The sequence below is a fragment of the Chanodichthys erythropterus genome, chromosome 16, assembly GCF_024489055.1.
Source record: "Chanodichthys erythropterus isolate Z2021 chromosome 16, ASM2448905v1, whole genome shotgun sequence".
Lineage (NCBI taxonomy): Eukaryota > Metazoa > Chordata > Actinopteri > Cypriniformes > Xenocyprididae > Chanodichthys > Chanodichthys erythropterus.
Genome location: NC_090236.1, coordinates 9,588,240 through 9,607,500, shown reverse-complemented (window position 1 = coordinate 9,607,500; position 19,261 = coordinate 9,588,240). Strand labels below are relative to the sequence as shown.

The following is a 19,261-nucleotide window of genomic DNA, read 5'->3' as shown; positions in this document are numbered from 1 at the left end:
TTAATACATTTTTTAATGATCACATTTAAAAGTACACATTTAATTGAATTCTACGAATCATTTGCAGTTCCACCACGAACCACTAGGGGCTCCCGAGGCCTCTGGGGAAACCCTAGTTGTACTCAGTGTAAAGACCTTTGTATCCACTAGAGGGCGACATTGTATAGCCGTGACATGCATACTTCTCAAAGTTTCAAGAACATTTAGAGTTAACTTTAAACCAATGTCATAACCACTCTCCCCAATACCATCATTTCATTGAATATACTTAAACATTCCTCATTCTTGAGATGATATGCTTCTGTGCATGCCACATTCATTTCCAAGTGCTTTTCCACCCTAGATCCTGTCCACACAACAAATGCATTGTAGTTCACCGTCATTACATCATATTAAAAACACTACACCCCATTAAACTAAACTCACATGCTTCAGTTCAGTTGAGTTGTTTATGTCTTCTCTATTTTTGTCTAATGTGATTCCTCTGGTAGCCGAAGGGGCCCACCTTTGATCCAAAATAGCTGTGCCAATATATAAAAGTGTTTGAACAGCGCATATGTGTATAATTCTGTGGTGTATAAATATATACACAGGGGCGTTTAGCAAAGCAACTCACAGGTACATATTCCTTCCCCAGGTACTAATGTGGTTGGATGTGCTACTTTCTTTCTAAACATATTTTTATTCATAAACAGGCCAATAGAGAATGACGGTGGTCCCCTAAGAGTTATTTCACAGTATTGGGATTCAAAGGAAGGTGGCAACATCTGTGTTTAAGTATCTGGCCTAAACAGATGGAAACAAACTATGTGCTGCTACTGGAAGAATAAAGACATAGTCATCTCTGTAACACAAAAGACATTGCACAGACATGATGTTAATGTAATGTCAATGGACTCTTCTAAATAACTCAATGCATGACGGCAGAGAAAATAAAGACGTTTTGGACTGCGCTATTTGTGGAATGGGCCTTGGGATTGGAGGCTTGGAGCCATTTGGCTTGACTTTCTTTGAAGATGGTTTTGTGGAGGGTTAAACCCGTACTCCTCCCTCTCTCTGATGCCTGTCGCTCTTTCATTCTGCCCAGGGAAGGCTGTACGTCACTGTGGGTGCAGATATAAAATAGTCTTTGGCTGTATCTTGCCATCTGCGCACTGTTTCTGCTGCACTGGACTGTAACTCATGTCAGTGATGAGAGCTTTTTTAGCTGTTGCCTTGTAACGTGTTGGTGGCGACTGACTGTTTAAACTTGTGGATATCCAGGACTTGCATTGTTGGTGAGAGAGAGTTTTTTTCTTTCTTCTTGTTTATTGACATTTTTGATGTTCTCTCAATTTAACTTTTTCAAGGACCATGGTATAACTACAAAATAAAATCATGATATCCATAGTTTTTGGATGCATTTATAAAAGTAACCTATCATACAGTGGTATAAGTGCTGTCAAACTGATTAATCAACGATCACGATTAATCGCATTTAACATAAAAGTTTGTTTACATAATTTGTGTGTATATATTTTATTATATTTTATATGTATGTGTGTGTGTACCTGTATGTATGTATGTATATACGCACATATATTATACTTTTATGTTATATGCGATTAATCACGATTAATCGATTTGACGGCACATCTGATCATTGGTACTTCCGCAGTACTTTTTTTGAAAGTGCAGATTCAGAATGTTTTAATTTTATTGTAAAATTTCATTTTAAATAATAAAAAATTTAAATATTCTGAGAATGCTCTCTCTCTCTCTCTTTCTCTCTCTCTATATCTATATCTATATATATATATATATATATATATATATATATATGTGTGTGTATATGTGTATATTGATATTTATACTTTACATAAAATGTCATCTTTTTCACAGGATTTTTCTTCCTGCTGCTTGGCTTCTAGTTGCCATACCATGAGGACATGGAGGTTTTGTTTACTCATTGTTTGCATTTTGTTGCCGTACATCAGTGGATTCCAGCAAGAAGACACTCAAGCTGGTTTGTTATCTTATTCTTAGTCTTATACTTTACGATGTATTAGTCAAATGGTTTGAATCACTTTTTAACAATATAAATGTGCATTAAAGTGACACTCTTGAGGAATTTGTAGCTCAACAAGGTGATTGAAGGCAGTAGCAACATCAAGGTCATGGGTTCAATTTCCAGGGAATACATAAACTGATAAAATGTACAGGTATACCTTGAATGCAATGTAAGTTGCTTTGTATAAAAGTGTCTGCCAAATGCATAAATGAAAAGTAAATTAATTGTGTAGATGCTGTAGGGTGAATTCAGGTAAATTGAGCAACTCTCAACATCTTCACTCTACATTTCCTCAAGAATTGTAACACAAGTTTGTGTGCATGTGGACTCTATGGGCCAATGTTTTCCTGGGTTTGCAGGTTGTAGCACAACTCCCAATGACCTTGCGTTCATCATCGATGGCTCCTCAAGCTTGGGGGTCCCCAACTTTGAAACAGCCAAGCGCTGGCTCATCAACATCACCAGTGGCTTTGACGTGAGCACCAGGCACACTCAGGTGGCAGTTGTCCAGTACAGTGACACCCCTCGACTGGAGATTCCTCTGGGAAAGCATCAGAACAGCCAGGAACTCATCGAGGCCATCACTTCCATCTTGTACCTGGGAGGAAACACGCGGACCGGCCGCGCCATCAAGTTTGCCACAGACCACGTCTTCGGGATGCCTAACCGCACCACCCAGTCTCCCAGAAACCGCATCGCCGTGGTTCTCACCGATGGGCGCTCACAGGATGACGTTGAGGATGCTGCAATGGAGGCCAGAGCACAGAATATTGTTCTGTTTGCAGTCGGTGTGGGAAATGAGATCACTAACTCTGAGTTGGTGTCCGTGGCCAACAAGCCAGCCTCTACTTACGTGCTACACGTGGAGGATTACAAATCTATTGCAAGCATATGGGACCTGATGGAGCAGAAACTATGCGAGGGTGAGTCATGCTTGACTTTGGAGCATATTTTTATAATCATTACAGGGACAAAAACATGGGGCTCAGTACATTTGTTTACTTTTGAAGAGAAACTGTTGGTCATCATCTGCCAGGACAGGATGCTTACAGAACAATGGAGATTGTATTTTTGGACTAGTGGACTAGTTTTTTAATGCTACATGGTTATGTACTGGCATTCATTTTCTGTTGTTTTGGTCACTGCTTGTTGGTTTGTTTTCTTTATTGCTCAAGCTGGAGAGAGTTCCTACTAGTTATGATTAATTAAAAAAAAAAAAATCAACCTTGTCTCTGATGTTTCTCCTGAAATTCCTTAGTTTGGAGGAATAAAAATGAACACGAATGAGTCAAAGTTATAACATGAATGTGGATAGTGGCTCAGATTTGGTTTTGGAAGAATTTGAAGTGAAATCTTGAGTTTATATTGAAGGATTAGTTCACTTCAAAATTACAAATTCCTGATAATTTACTCACCCCCGTGTCATCCAGGATGTTTATGTCTTTCTTTCTTCAGGCGAAAAGAAATTAAGGTTTTTGAGGAAAATATTCCAGGATTTTTCTCCATATAGTAGATTTCAGTGACTACCAACGGGTTGAAGGTCCAAACTGCAGTCTCAAGTGCAGCTTCAAAAGGCTCTATACGATCCCAGCTGAGGAATAAGGGTCTTATCTTGCTAAATGATTGGTCATTTTCTAAAAAAAAATTAAAAAAAAAAAGTTATATACTTTAAACCACAAATACTTATTTGTATTTGGAATATACAAATACTCATCTTGCACTGTTCTGCGATGCACCACGTATTACGTAATCACCTTGGAAAGGTCATGCAAAGTAGGTGGAAATATCGAGTAAGTGTTTACAAAGCAATTGTGCAAAGACTAAGTCAAACGCCCTTTACAAAAAAGGGTAAAACAACAATGTTGGACAATTTTGAACATGGAGGAGAAAATGAGATGGAGTTTTTTGGTACTTCCATCTACATCACACGTGACCTTTCCATCGTGATTACGTAATGCGTGGCTACTTTTTAATTTGTGGTTAAAAAGTGTACAATTTTTATTTTTTAGAAAATAGCTGATCGTTACGTTAGATAAGACTCTTATTCCTCATCTGGGATCATGTAGAGCCCTTTGAAGATAACTGAAACTGCAATTTGGACCTTTAACCTGTTGGTAACTGTTGAAGTCCACTATATGGAGAAAAATCCTGGAATGTTTTCCTCAAAAACCTTTATTTCTTTTCGACTGAAGGAAGAAAGACATAAACATCTTGGATGACATGGAGATAATTAAATTGTCTTCTGATAATTTAATTCTGAAGTGAACTAATCCTTTAAGATCTCTGACTTTGGTGTCTTGGCAAATATGAGACTTTTTTCCAGTGTTGAGATCTCTTCTAAAGAATCAGAATCTGAAGACCTAAGTCTCCATTTGCTCTCCATATAATCTCACTGCTGTTTAGGAGAAACAACTGAGATATTAAAGAGACCTCATTAAATTAGATCTCAAATAATGGACATTTTCTTATTCTGTTGTGGTTGTCTGGTTAGCAAAACACGTTCTGATGCAAAGCATTTGAAGTGCAACTAAAGGCTGTAAAGTGTGTGAACTGAGTGGCTGCATTCTCTCATTCACAGAATCGGTGTGTCCGACGCGGATCCCTGGGACAGTGAACGACCAGAAAGGCTTTGATCTAATGAGCCTGATGAAGATCGAGCAGGTGGCTCAGAAGGTTCAGGGCTCTTTGATATCAGAGAGAGCGTCACAGCTCAGCCCTCGCATGGACATCACTCACAACACCAGGTGATTTTAGCTTTGCAATCTATAGCTGATAGATATATAGATATATTCTTGCACACATTGAAGTGCTTGTCAATGTGATGTAAATTAGATGTTGAGTGAATTCCTGTGGTAAGAAATTCGGGCTACTTTGACCTACACCTGATGATCCTCACAGAGAGATCTTCCCAGAAGGCCTTCCACCAGCTTTTGTGTTTGTGGCAACACTACGCTTGAAAAACCCAGCTCACTGGATGAAGTTTGACCTCTTGAGGGTGTTATCTCAGGATGGGGTTAAGCAGATTGCTGTGACTGTGAATGGAGCAGACAAATCGGTCACTTTTACCTGCACCAGCACTCTGAAGAAAGAGCAGACAGTCATATTTAATGACAGAGGGATTAAGGTCTGTGAAATTTTTGCCATTTTTAAATCTCATTAAGATAAACACTGCATCCCAGTTCACACAATATCCATGCTAAATAGTAGGTAAGATAAGAATTATTGCATCCCATATCCTATAGTAGGTTGATAAGGTGCCTAAATTATCTACTATTTCCAGTGTTGGGGAAAGTTAATTTTAAAGGTGCCATCGAGCATTTTTTTTTACAAGATGTAATATAAGTCTAAGGTGTCCCCTGAATGTGTCTGTGAAGTTGCAAATCAAAATGCCCGATAGATTAAAAAAAAAAAATAATAATTTTAACTGCCTATTTTGAGGCATAATTAGAAATGCGCCGATTCAGGCTGCGGCCCCTTTAATTGATCGCACTCTCCGCCCCCTCCTGAGCTCTAGACTCAGTCATTGCATAAACAAAGATCACACAGCTAATATAACCCTCGAAATGGATCTTTACAAAGTGTTCGTCATGCAGCATGTCTAATCGCCTAAGTATTGTATTTATTTGGATGTTTACATTTGATTCTGAATGAATTTGATAGTGCTTCGTGGCTAACGGCTAATGCTACACTGTTGGAGAGATTTATAAAGAATGAAGTTGTGTTTATGCATTATACACTGCAAGTGTTTAATAATGAAAATAGCGACGGCTCTCTTGTCTCAGATTGTTACCTGTCAGGTGTGTACTTGTCTCTCATAAATGATATGACTGAATGTGTATGTCTTTTAACAATATGATTTATGTCCCCATAGAGGCTCTTTGACACGGATTGGCACCAGCTGAAGTTTTTGGTGAAACCCAAACGCATCACTTGTTTCGTAGATGGTGCATACGTGGAGGAGCAGCTCCTAGATCCAGTTATTCCTATCTACATTAACGGAAAGACTCAGGTGGCCAAGAAAGTCAATATCGAGACTACAGTCCCTGTGAGTGTTTCCAACATTTTATGCACTTTTTGACATCTGACTGATCACACGTTTGTAGTGGTAGACTGGTAGTTGGCAGTTTGCTAGCACAATATTGTTCAACAAATGGTCAGATCATTACATTTCTGTTGTGTTTTGTGGTGCTTTATCAGATTGTGCTGCAGAAGTTACGGCTCTACTGTGACCCTCAGCAAAGTGAACGAGAGACAGCATGTGAAATTTACTCTGTGGTAAGACCGTAGTATTATCTGCCACACTATTGGGCATGTACAACCTGGATCAACATCCTTTGTTAATTCTGGAACAACATTTCTATTCAGCAATAACAGCCTTAACCTTATGCCACTTATGCCCATTCATCCATTACCTTAAAGGGTTAGTTCACCCAAAAATGAAATTTCTATCATTAATTACTCACCCTTATGTCAATCCAAACCTGTAAGACCTTCTAATCTGATTGGTTGATAGTAAGGTTCTTTCAGGACCAACAAGGATGTTGATCCAGGAATGAGTCAATCTAGGTTAACTCATTCACTCAAGTGTTTATCTGCCACCATTGATTTGCTTTTCACTCTAATTTATCTTTCTGTGTTTGTTATAGGATGATGACAGGGTAAGTTACAAGCTTAACTATTCTTGCTTTTTTAAATTAAATGTTCTTTTTATTGTGGATTGGTTTATTTTGTTTGTATTTTATGTGCAATGTTTTGTATGTCCCAGTGTCCTTCAGATCGCTCTCCTGCTGTAGAAGGTTGTGATTGCCCCAGTGGAAAACCTGGGCTGCCCGGTCTACCTGGACCTATGGTGAGGCATTTTTCAACTATGCATCCCATTGGATGGACTGACAAACTTGCTGAGGTCTTTTGCTTGTTGGGACATCTGTTTAAAGCGCATATTTAACTCTTCACTGATTGAACACAGGGCTTCAGGGGGGAGAAAGGCAGGGAAGGACCTCCTGGCCCTGATGGTAAACCTGTAAGTAGAATTATTACTGGTGTAGGTATATTTATTTGTGGCTCAGGAGGTTTGAACAAATGTGATACTCTCATGATTTATTCATCCATCAGGGGAAACCGGGCGAGAAGGGAGCATCTGGAGAGCCTGGTCGAGATGGACAGCAAGTGAGTGAAATATCAAGAACATTTTCTGATTTTCTCAAAGCTTTATGTTATTATTTTATTCCTTTATTTATAGGGTGAAGCAGGTGAACCAGGACAAAAGGGGGAGCGAGGGCTGGAAGGACCCAAAGTATGTAGATTTTGAATTTGTCATTGTCTTTAAAATTAAAAAGTATATAATGGCTTGTATAATTTTCCCTCCAACCTTTTAATAGGGAGAAATGGGACCACCAGGGCCACCGGGGCCTTCAGGACCAACAGTTAGTCTCAAACTTTCAGAATTTCTGAATTTCTGGTTAAGTGTATAAAGTTTCTCTTTAGTAAGCAAAAACTTCATTGACTGAAATTATTTCCTTAAAATCTCCTTTAGGGAACCGGCTTTTCCAAATTGGATTTGGATGACTTTGGAATTCAAGGAAGCAAGGTAAAAACAATACATCATAATATATCAATTGAAAATTACATTAAATGATGACCAAACAATATTTTGCTTATGCAAAATATCTTGACCTTATAGGGAATCCCAGGAGAGCCAGGGGAAATGGGACCACCTGGAAAACCCGGACCAAATGTAAACAATCAGCTTTACTCATGAATGTTTATACTGTGCATTAGTGATCATTAACATATTTATCCCACTTGGAAATGTAAGTCTTTAACTGAAGGTCTTCTTATTTTCTTTCCCTTGCAGGGTGAACCTGGGACACCTGGTCTACCTGGACCTGCTGGTCCCAAGGTAAGACAGATTTCAGTCTGACATTGCATCCAAAACTGTTGTAATTCAACTAAAACTACTTCTGTAATCATAATCATTCACAACCAGGAGTTTTGTCCTTGACGTTATGATAATGGAGGTCATTAAAAGCAGTTATTAAAAGGCAGGGGCCTTAAAGGTGAAATATGTAAGAATTTAGCAGTAAAATATCCAAAAACCACTAGGCCAATGATATATATGCCTCAGAAAAAACACTATTTTGTGAAGTTGCTAACATAGCGTAATCAGATTTAGTTTTAGTAACTAATACAGAATTTTCGTTTTAAAATGAGTTAACCACGCTCAAACTTAGCATCATCAAGCTACACCTTTGTTTTGAATAGGCCTCTAGCGACCTCTAGCGGATAGGAAATCTTACATATTGCATCTTTAAGCACTGCCAAAAGACTGTATGTCTTGTTTTCCAGTACAAATATCTTAATATATATAATATATATATATATATATATTTTTTTTTTTTTACATCAATATACGTTTACTTGAGAATCAAGATGACTTAAAGTGATAGTTCCCCCAAAAATGAAAATTTGATGTTTATCTACTTACCCCCAGCACATCCAAGATGTAGGTGACTTTGTTTCTTCAGTAGAACACAAATGATGATTTTTAACTCCAACTGTTGCCGTCTATCAGTCAAATAATGGGAGTGACTGGGAACTCGAACAATAAGAGTCAAAAAAACAAGCACAGACAAATCCAAATGAAACCCTGCGGCTCGTGATGACACATTGATGACCTAAGACACAAAACGATCGGTTTGTGCGAGAAACCGAACAGTATTTCATTTTTTACCTCTAATACACCACTATGTCCAACTGCGTTCAGCATTTGCTTAGTGAGGTCTGATCGCGCTCTGACAGTGGCAGTGATGTCTAGCACTCATTGAAGACTTCAATTTGAAGTATATGCGCGAGACATCACTTCCGCTGAGCACGATCAGACCTTACTAAACGAGTGATGAACGCAGTTGGACATAGTGGTGTATTAGAGGTAAAAAATTATATAAATACTGTTCGGTTTCTCACACATACTGATCGTTTCGTGTCTTAGGACATTAATGTGTCGTCACGAGCTGCAGGGTTTAATTTGGATTTGTCTATGGAAGTTTTTTCGACTCTTATTGTTCGAGTTCCCATTCACTCCCATTATTTGACTGGCAGATGGCAACAGTTGGAGTTAAAGATCATCATTTGTGTTCTACTGAAGAAACAAAGTCACCTACATCTTGGATGCGCTTGGCGTAAGCAGATAAACATCAAATTTTCATTTTTGGGTTAACTATCCCTTTAAGAAATGAAGTCTTATTTGCTTATAAATTTTTCAAAATTAAGTGAGTTTATGTTTAAAATGAGAAAAAAAATCTGCTAATGGGGTCAGAAAAATAAACATTTTTCTTTACCCCACTGAAAAATGTTTTTCCTTGTTTTAAACATAAAGTTACTGTATCAGAAAAAAAAAGAATTTAATTTCTTATGTTACGTCCCTTTGCTTTTCAGGCAAGTGTCTCTTTTTTTTAAGAATGCTTAGATGTTTGTACTGGAAAACAAGACAAAAATTCTGAGTAAGAAAATCACTTTTTACTGTGAAATTCAGTGTAAAGATGCAGTGGTGCATAAAAGTGGTGCATAAAATGTACCAGTTCTGATTTGTTTTGATTGCAAAGGAAGGAAATGCTAAAGAAGCGCACAACTTGTTTTCTGTTGACTTGTGCATAAGAAAGAATGCGCTTCCTGTTTCAAAACATTGTTGTGCTGTATAACAAAAAAGACTGTAAATGCACTTTTTTGTGGTGTATATTTTTAGCCAAACCCCACCCACAAATCTCTAGTCCTGTACCTCATGAATTCAAGTGATGTTGATGACATGATGAAGTTCATGTGAATCAGTGGCGTTGTTTTCTGCTCCTAGTACACAGTATAAACAGACAAACCTAAAGTAAATTTCAACATCACACCCAGAATTTCAAAGTATTTAAAGCAGCACAGGGTGTACACCGTCAGATGTGTTGGGGATACAATCAGACATCCTCTCACACGAGAAAGTCCTGGATTATTTTAAGCGTAAGGGCATATTTGTGGTCTTGTCGTCGATCCTTTTTATCCGTCTCTCTGACATTTTTCTTAGCTTTTTGCCAGCAGGAGACTGCTGTCTTGCCCAAAGCTCTATATATAGAGACTTAAACGCCTAGATTATGATGGGTCAATGACACAGTACACATCATGAGCTGCTCTCTGCTCTATATGAATATAAGGTCACATGCCAGCCTAATTACTGTGTGCTGGTTACATTTTACATCAGGTTTAGCATTATTATAGATGAATACTGTGGTATTATGATAAATAAAAGATGAATGTTGCTTTTATGAAGTTTGTGTTTCATAGCAAAGCTGATTTTTCAGCAGGATGTTGACACTTTTAAAAATAAACTAGCATCTAGCAGTAATATTTGGGGATGCCACTATGAATATTAAAAACATGCATGATGAATATTGTACACTCCTGGTGTTGTAGGCCAATCCATATGTTGCTCTTTTATTGCTCAAGAGAGTTTTCAGGAAGTTTCAACTGCACTAAGCATCAGTTTTTTTTTTCTCAGATATATATTCTTCAGTATTTTAAGAGAATTAAAATAGAAAAAACTACGGACAAATGGTATGCTTAGATAATTTGGTCTTGGAAGAATTTGATGAAAAATGTTTGAGGTCATATTGAGATGACTGGTATCTTGGCAAATCCGAGCAGAGTTTGAGACATTTTTATCTCTTTTGAATCTCTTGACTAGATGTGCTACATTACTGTGACAGTACCAAGTTGGTACTGAAATTTTAGAAAATGTGACAATACCACCATTTCCCTCTTTTCTTCTTAAACACCTCTGATTGGCCGTTGTGTTCACGAGCTCAACATATGTAGCTACAATGATCAACGCTTCAAAAACGTTGTAAATAGATCCCAAATTTATCCACTGATAGACGGATCCTCTGATAGAAGCCTGCTTTCAAATGCTCCTGTGTGTATCTGTGTAAGCTTTCGATGAGAAGTGTCAAAGATGTCTATTTACAGCATGAAGTATTGTAGTATTGAAGTATTGTAGTATTGTATTCAACAATTTCTTCTCCTCTGTGTCATTCTCAATACTGAGCTGGCGTTCTGATGTAGAACCTGGAAGTGCTGAACGTAAACAGCGTAGGAGAATGACAGGGAAGAGAAAAAATGATTGAATAACATCACTATTTTTGTTTTGTTTTTGCGCACAAAAAGTATTCTTGTCGCTTCACAACATTAAGGTTGAACCACTACAGTCACATGGACTATTTTAACGATGTCTTTAGTACTTTCCGGGCCTTGAAAGTGGTAGTTAAATTGCTGTCTTTGGAGGAATCAGAGAGCTCTCGGATTTCATCAGAAATATCTTAATTTGCGTTCCAAAGATGAACAAAGGTCTTACGGGTTTGCAACGACATGAGGGTGAGAAATTTCATTTTTGGGTGAACAAACCTTCAGAAACATCTGAAAAGTAGACTTAAGCAAAATCTCGAATCTTGAATTTCATTAAGAGATGAAGATGGAGAGATATTAAAGAGATAGTATATATTTATTTAACCCCCACCTCCGCCATAGAGTAGTTTGAGCATTTGAGTGGAGTTTTTTAGACATAAATTGAAGTCTGTCGCTCAGATCTATTTTCAGGCTACTGCATCTGTCTTAGCATCTGCGTGCCGCCTGATCCCTGAAAATTAGTGCCGCCCTGCCATTTACTGCCCCATTAAATCAAGCCTGTTTATCAGTACAGGGCTTTGATTTGACTGTTGGCAGAGCTCAATGTTTGTTCAGGTTTGGATGTGGCTCTGTTTGAAAGATGTGACATTTAGATTTTGTCCAACAAACTATTAAATAGCCTTTAAAAACATTCAAAACACTTCTTGATAATGTTCACTGAAATTAAGTAAACATTATGTTAAAGACATGCTTTTTTGGGCCGTAAATAATGGCGCAAATACCAGTAAATTGACTTGCGCAAGCAGGGGTTTAAATGCTTGATGCATCACACGGCGGTTGAAGCTACTTGTTTATGATGATTTCAGATTCATGTTTGAGAGTGTGTGTTTTGTGTTTTGTGAATTAATTTTTTTGTATCATAGCTTTGCTATACTGTGCATTTTAGCACTTTGATAAGAAATTGTCTTCCAGTTGTATAAAATAATAAGGGGCTAGCATATGCATGATGAGAACTCAAGGGCTGTGTTTCTGTGATTAGATCGTTGAACCATTTGGCACCAATGGTCTCTACGATCAGCAATGCTTTCGAGAAACGCAGCCCTGGACAGGATCACTATTATCACGTTTGCTAGTTTTCCTTGTTAAGTCCTGGCCTTCCCACTTTGGATCTGAGACAGAATTGTAGCGGCAACATCAGGTTTCCCCAGACCACTGAGGGATCATTATTTAACCAAAACTTGGTTTCATGTGGCACGCCAAAAGAGAGCACCCTCGTATGGGTGGGTTTCCTGCAGCATTAGTGGTGCCACCAGCACTGGAAACAGCCTTTAATCATGACATGCAGACATACATGCATATGGACTGTTAAAAGAAACTGAAACACACAAACCCCAAAACCCAAGAACGACTCGTGACTAGGTTGATTATGAGTTTATTTGAACAGAAATGGGTCATAATTTACGTTTTACCTGCATCAAACTTTCATTGGATGCACAACAACCACCAAAAGGTTAAAAGAGATAAAAGTCATATGGAATCTCATAAATTCCTTTTAATTGGCCTTCTCCTGGATATAATTGCAGAGCGACGGTATAAGGTACAATTATTGTTTGTCATGTTTTGAGAGCATGCTTGTGTGAGGTCTTTTCCAAATGTCAGAGCCTCAGGGTGAAGTATACATGTGCGTCAATTTATGTGTGTGAAAGAGAAGTACAGTAAGAGAGAAATATACTGGGAAATTTATATTATAGCATTCAGTAAAAATGAGAAGACTGACTTATTAGACATGAAACACTTTAGGAAGTGAACACAATCAGAGGTCCCCGGCTCAGATTTAGATTTTTTGTGAATATTTTTTTCTGAAGAAAGACAAACATAAATAATGATGAAAGCCAAAATATTAAATGTCACAGATATGTATTTACTGAGTAATACACTATTTTGTAGAGGGGGGGTCAAAATGACAATTTTCACCTGAGATTTGGAACCAAATTAGAGAGGTGTAAAAATGACTTTATTTTATTTTTACACAGAGATTGGTAGGTCTATTAGTAAAATTATATTAGTAACATTATATGCCAACGGCGAGAGTTCAAAAATGGGAAAAAGCTGTCTTTTTTTTTGCCTCAGGTTTGCATGCCTGTAACTCAAGAAGTGTTAAAGATATCTTAATATCCTTTTAGATTCTGGTTCTTAACAAACTTTCCTTTTGGTATCTTCATTTTAAAGGCGCTCAATGGTTCAGTCCCAGAGATATGGAGATCTTAATGCGGCTTCATGTGTAAATTGGTCAATTGTACATATTTTCAGTGGTTTTCTTTTAAAGAGGAATATCTAAAGAAATAATGTTAAAACTAGAGATGGATCTCAGCTCAACTGCATAGAACACCTGTCTGAGTGCCATAAATATTATTATGTAGCCACATTAAGATCTCCATATCTCTCGGATTGAACCATCAAGGGCCTGAAGATACCAAAAGGAAAGTTTGTTAAGAAATCTCAGGTGAAAATTTTCACCACCCTCTACAAAAATAGTGGATTACTCAGTAAATACACATTTGGGACATTTCATATTTTGGCTTTCATAACTATTTATGTTTGTCTTTCTACAGAAAGAAATATTCACAAAATCAAAAATTGCTGGGGAAGTTTTACGAAATTTGGTTGATGACACGGAATGATCCTTTAGTATCTTATAGCACAGCCCTATTTTACATTAACACTGAGGGCAGTTGATTTAGGCTGCTTTAGGAATTGCACAGTATATATATGCTTATATATGTGTTTTTAAATAAATAAATAAAACTTTTGGAAATTGAGATTTATACATAATCTGAAAGCTAAAAAAAAATAAGATTCCATTGATGTATGTATGGTTTGAAAATCAAAAAAAGAATCAAAATATTGAGAAAATATTGAGAATTCCTTAGCAATGCATATCCACTGACAAAAATACATTTTTTGATATATTTATGCTAGGAAATTTACAAAATATCTTCATGGAACATGATCTTTATTAATATCCTAGTGATCTTTGGCATAAAAGAAAAATGTATCTTTTTGACCCATACAATGTTGGCTATTGCTATAAATATACATATGCAACTTATTACTGGTTTTGTGGTCCAGGGTCACAACTTCAACTTTATATATATATATATATATATATATATATATATATATATATATATATATATATATATATATATATATATATATATATATATATATATATATATATATATATATATATATATATATATATATATATAAATATGCATACAACTTCCACGTATGAGAAAAAAATTCACATATGCTGTGAACAGAAAGCATAAATAGTATAAGTTTGCCACCATATAAAGGCATAACTACATCTGCAAATGTCTTACATGTTTTTTGATTAATTAAATATTCAAATATAAAAAGTCACACTTTTTTTCTCTGAATCTGAGCTTAGTCGAGTCAAACTTGTCTGTCACAGGACCTATCATAGTCTAAAAGAAATGTGTAGTTACACTGTTTGCCTTTGTAGGGCAGTATGGTAGTGTGTTATTCCCCACGCCTCATGCAGAATGTGGGACATTACATATTTTCTGTCAGGTGTGTATCACCATACACAAATTACATGCACATGTAACCAGAAACGTGCTATTTTAGGATTCAGAAAGGAGGACATCTCTTACCAGCATTCCCACATGTGTACAGCTTGTAATTTAGTGCCTCAGAAAGTGCAAAAAAGTCTTTAGATAAGCTCTCTTTACAGTTGGGTGTAACATGTTTAGATTTTAATGACAGACTGTCTCAGATTTCATACTTACTTTACAATTAAGATGTGTGCATATTTAACTTCTCAGCGCTTGATTTCTCTTTATGTAATTAGTATGTAAAAATGTAACCCAAATTGGAACGGCAAAACTCTAATTATATCTGCAATTAGTGGAATGTACCATGATTATTTAAGGCACAGTGAGAGCCTTTACCTACAGCTTACCACATTTCCCCCATTTCTGGAAATATATTCTGGAAATGTAAGGTGAAAAAAACAATGTTATTTAAATAATATATTCAATTATTTACTTTTTTGCATTACAGTAATGCCAATAGGGGCATACATCTAATTTTAATTTTCAAGAAAAAAATGTCAGTGTACCTAATGGTCTTTGAGGTGCAATTAGATTTTAACAGCATTTGACTGCTTTGTTTTCATTCAGGGAGAGAAAGGAGGTGATGGCGCTTCAGGATCAGATGGACAACCAGGAATCCCTGTGAGTTTATTTTCCCATCTTATGTGTCTGTTCTTTGTATATTTATTCCCTAATCTGTTTTCTGCCACAGTGTTTGTTTACAACAGAACAAAACCATTTTTAAGCAACTTTATTAGGTACACCAGTTCAACTGCTCTTTAACAAAAATATCTAATCAGCCAATCACAACTCAATGCATTTAGGCATGTGGACATGGGCTGCGTTCCAGTTCGTTTTTTTAAATGCCCTTCCCTCGCTAACTTCCCTCGGTCTCGTTGACTCGGATGTACGTCATTGCTTACGTTGCACGAGTGCCCACTACTGGCGGAACCTTTGTATGGGCTGAACTGGAAGTCCTTGATCAATGGAGCTGATTTGATTAATTATTTATTTTTTCCCCTTACAAAATTGTTTAATACAGCATTGTATATGTATATATGTGTGTTTTAAATGTTTAAAAAATAATTAATATATCATAGAGTTGTTTGTGGTGGGGTAAATTTAAACGTGATTTGTGGTGACGTCACAATCGTGTTGCATTGTGGGTTATGAAGCTGCCTGAAGTGTACATATGAAGTCAAAATCGAGGGAGCGAGGGTCTGTCCATATAAACTTCCCTCGTCCACTTCACGAAGTGGAACGCACTTCAAAATGGCGGCAGGGATTCCCAGAGGGGACGTGTTTAGGGAAGTTTGCGAGTGCGTGTCTAAAACTGGAGTGGAAAGCAGTCCAGGTCAAGATGATCTGCTGAACTTGTGCATCAGAATGGGGAAGAAAGATTATGTGACTTTGAGCATGGTTTTTGGTGACAGACGGGCTGGTCTGAGTGTTTCAGAAACTGCTGATCTACTGGGTTTTTCAAACACATCCGTCTCTAGGGTTTACAGAGAATGTTAAGAAAAAGAGAACATATTTTAGATAACGTAATAAGTGGCAATTCTGTGGGCAAAAATAGCTTGTTGATGCCAGAGGCCCGAGGAGAATGACCAGACTGGTTTATGCTGATAGAAAGGCAACAGTATCTCAAATAACCACTTGTTACAACCGAGATCTGCAGAAGAGCATCTCTGAATACATCCAACCTTGACGCAGATGAGCTCCAGCAGCAGAAGACACACCAGTGCCACTCCTGTCAGAACAGGAAACTGAGGCTGCAGTTCACACGGGCTCACCAAAACTGGACGAGAAGATTGGAAAAACATTGCCTGGACTGATGAATCTTGATTTCTGATGTGACATTCAGTTGGTAGGGTCAGAATTTGGCATAAACTATAAAGCATGGATCCATCCTGCCTTGAATCAATGGTTCAGGCTGGTGGTGGTGGTGTAAGGGTGTGGGAGATATTTACCTTGCACACTTTGGGCCTCTTTAGTACCAACTGAACATTGGCTATAGCCTACTTGCTATAGTATTGCTGCTGACCATGTCCATCTCTTTATGACCACAGTATACCCATCTTCTGATGGCTACTTCCAGCAGTATAATGAACCATGTCAAGTGACATGTCAAATAATCTCAAACTGGTTTCTTGAACATGACAATGAGTTCACTAAACTCAGATGGCCTCCACAGTCACCAGATCTCAATCCAATAGAGCAGCTTTGGGATGTTCTGCAAAACTGCAGAAACCATGTGGTGCTGTATGTCAATATGGACCAAAGTCTGTGATGTTTCCAGCACCTTTTTGAATCTGCTCTCTAGTGAATCTCTAGTTTTCAGGTTATCTTGCTGCGAAATTTCTATAGCCCACCAGATTAAAACTTTCTAAATGACACATTAGCACTATAATAATGTTTTGATGTTTTCACTTTTAATCAAATATTTATGTGATGAGATTGACTGTGTAGTAGTGAAAGTGTACTACATTTTCATGTATGCTGTTTCTGGTGGAAAGGGCTGTGTCACATGGTTTGCAGGAGGCCCCACAGATTGCTGCTAACTGTAGATTTGGATACGAATCCCCAGGATACATCAGGAATACATACACACACACTATATATATATATATATATATATATATACATATATATATATATATATATACTCAACGTCAACTCTGTTTATGCACCAAATGTTCTTTAAAATCATCCTGTTTCATCACCAGTCATGCATATGTGGACTGCAACTCTCTGACAATGAGGAAGGAAAACGCTGCTGTGCCACAACAGATGGGGTTTTAGTCATTCTTATTTCACAATGCCTCAAACTGAAAGAGACTAATCTTGAGGTCTTTATAGGGTCCTGGCCACAAAGCAAACAGAATCCCTTTTATTTTACAGAAGGGTTCATTATTATTCTTAATCCTAATTTTTTTTTTTTTTTTTTTTTTTTTTTTTTAACCAGCTGTTTTTAAATTTAAATGCCTAGTGCTGGTCTGTTTGAGCTGTTGACACACACACACACACACACACACACACACACACACACACACACACACACACACACATTGCAAGAATGTCTCTCTCTCTCTCTGTGTGTATATATACTATATATATATATATATACAGTATACAGTATATATATACAGTGTATATATATATAAAGCAGTGACATTTTTTACATCAGTGACATAAAATTTTTTTGTTAGAACGTGTTTGTTCTCACCATAACAAATGAGATGACAGGAAGAGCATGTAAACTTATTGCTGATGCCTTGCAAAGTTTGGTGATTGTGGTTGCAAAGGTGTCACTTCTACAGAACGAGTTAATGATTTCTTTTATTAGAGGCTGCTTTCTTAGACACGCATCACTATTATTTTTGCTCATACTTCTTGTTAGTTATTTCAATAGACCCAAATTAAACCTTGGTAACTCGTCCTGCACAGTTTGCGCTATGAACATGAACTGCTCTTGTTGAGGAGTGGTGTGTTATTACTTTTGAGATGCAGACTTTATTTATTCATTTATTTGTTTAACAGCTGCGGCTTGAAACTTGCAGCTGTATATTTCTGCATGGTTAGTGTTAGATGGTTTCGATCAAAAGCTAAATTGAAGTGACTTCAGACTGTTTATGCTTCCAACAGCTAATGACTTGAAGTGATGTGGTTTAGTCCTCCCTGTAAATATTTAGATATCCTTGGCTTAGTTTGATATAATATATTCATATAGTAAGTATTCCCTTTTGGGGGAACGTTTTGGCGAGAACACAGTTTTGCCCGTTTCCAAGCCCAGATGCTAAGAGTAGCTTTATGGAAACTTTTAGGTAGACTGTGTCATGTGATTAATTTAACAGTTAATACACCCCTCCCTCTTCCTGAGGTTGTGGTGAACCTCTGAATGTTCTCGTTTCTCTTTCTTTCCTGTGGATCCGTTTTATTTGGCTGAATCGTGGACACAGCAGGTGGAGACAGAGGTATTTCTAGTAACCAATTCCTTAATGTCAATAAATGCTCTAGTGCACTCCTAGAGGTCAGCGGTTTTTCTGCACGCCCCCAACCTGTCTCCTTTTCTTTCCGTCTGAAAAAGATCTGTCTTTCACGTCTGCTGCCACATGCACTGTGTGGAAACTTTGCAAAGGAACAGTTTTACACTCATTCATTTCACAAGTTGTTTGGCCTGTGCTTCCTGTTTATGGCCAATGGCTCATTTGAAAGGAAAATTTACAACATTCTGAGATTCCTAAAATCTTTTGGTGCAGGAAACGGGATGTATCAGCTGTGGCTGGTTATAGGTGTGGTGATTTATGCTTATCTCTTATCTTTCATCATAAAACTCTGATGTAAACCGCTCTAATGAAACAATACATGTTTGCCAGTACATTAATGGGTTACAGTGTGGCTTGGCTATGACACGGAAAGGCAGCACTGGGTA

General features: G+C 37.3%; 1 protein-coding gene across 1 annotated transcript in view; it reads left to right on the top strand.

Annotated features, from left to right (window-relative positions):
- Positions 1 to 2,381: 2,381 nt before the first annotated feature.
- Positions 2,382 to 19,261, top strand: part of si:ch211-106n13.3 (vWFA and Collagen domain-containing protein) — a 44,176-nt gene continuing 27,296 nt past the window's right edge. The window contains 13 exon segments of the mRNA XM_067364027.1: positions 2,382 to 2,973; positions 4,629 to 4,794; positions 4,949 to 5,174; positions 5,922 to 6,095; positions 6,248 to 6,329; positions 6,778 to 6,899; positions 7,017 to 7,057; positions 7,166 to 7,216; positions 7,290 to 7,347; positions 7,433 to 7,473; positions 7,731 to 7,784; positions 7,905 to 7,949; positions 15,418 to 15,471. Coding sequence (XP_067220128.1) covers positions 2,382 to 2,973; positions 4,629 to 4,794; positions 4,949 to 5,174; positions 5,922 to 6,095; positions 6,248 to 6,329; positions 6,778 to 6,899; positions 7,017 to 7,057; positions 7,166 to 7,216; positions 7,290 to 7,347; positions 7,433 to 7,473; positions 7,731 to 7,784; positions 7,905 to 7,949; positions 15,418 to 15,471 — 1,706 coding nt within the window.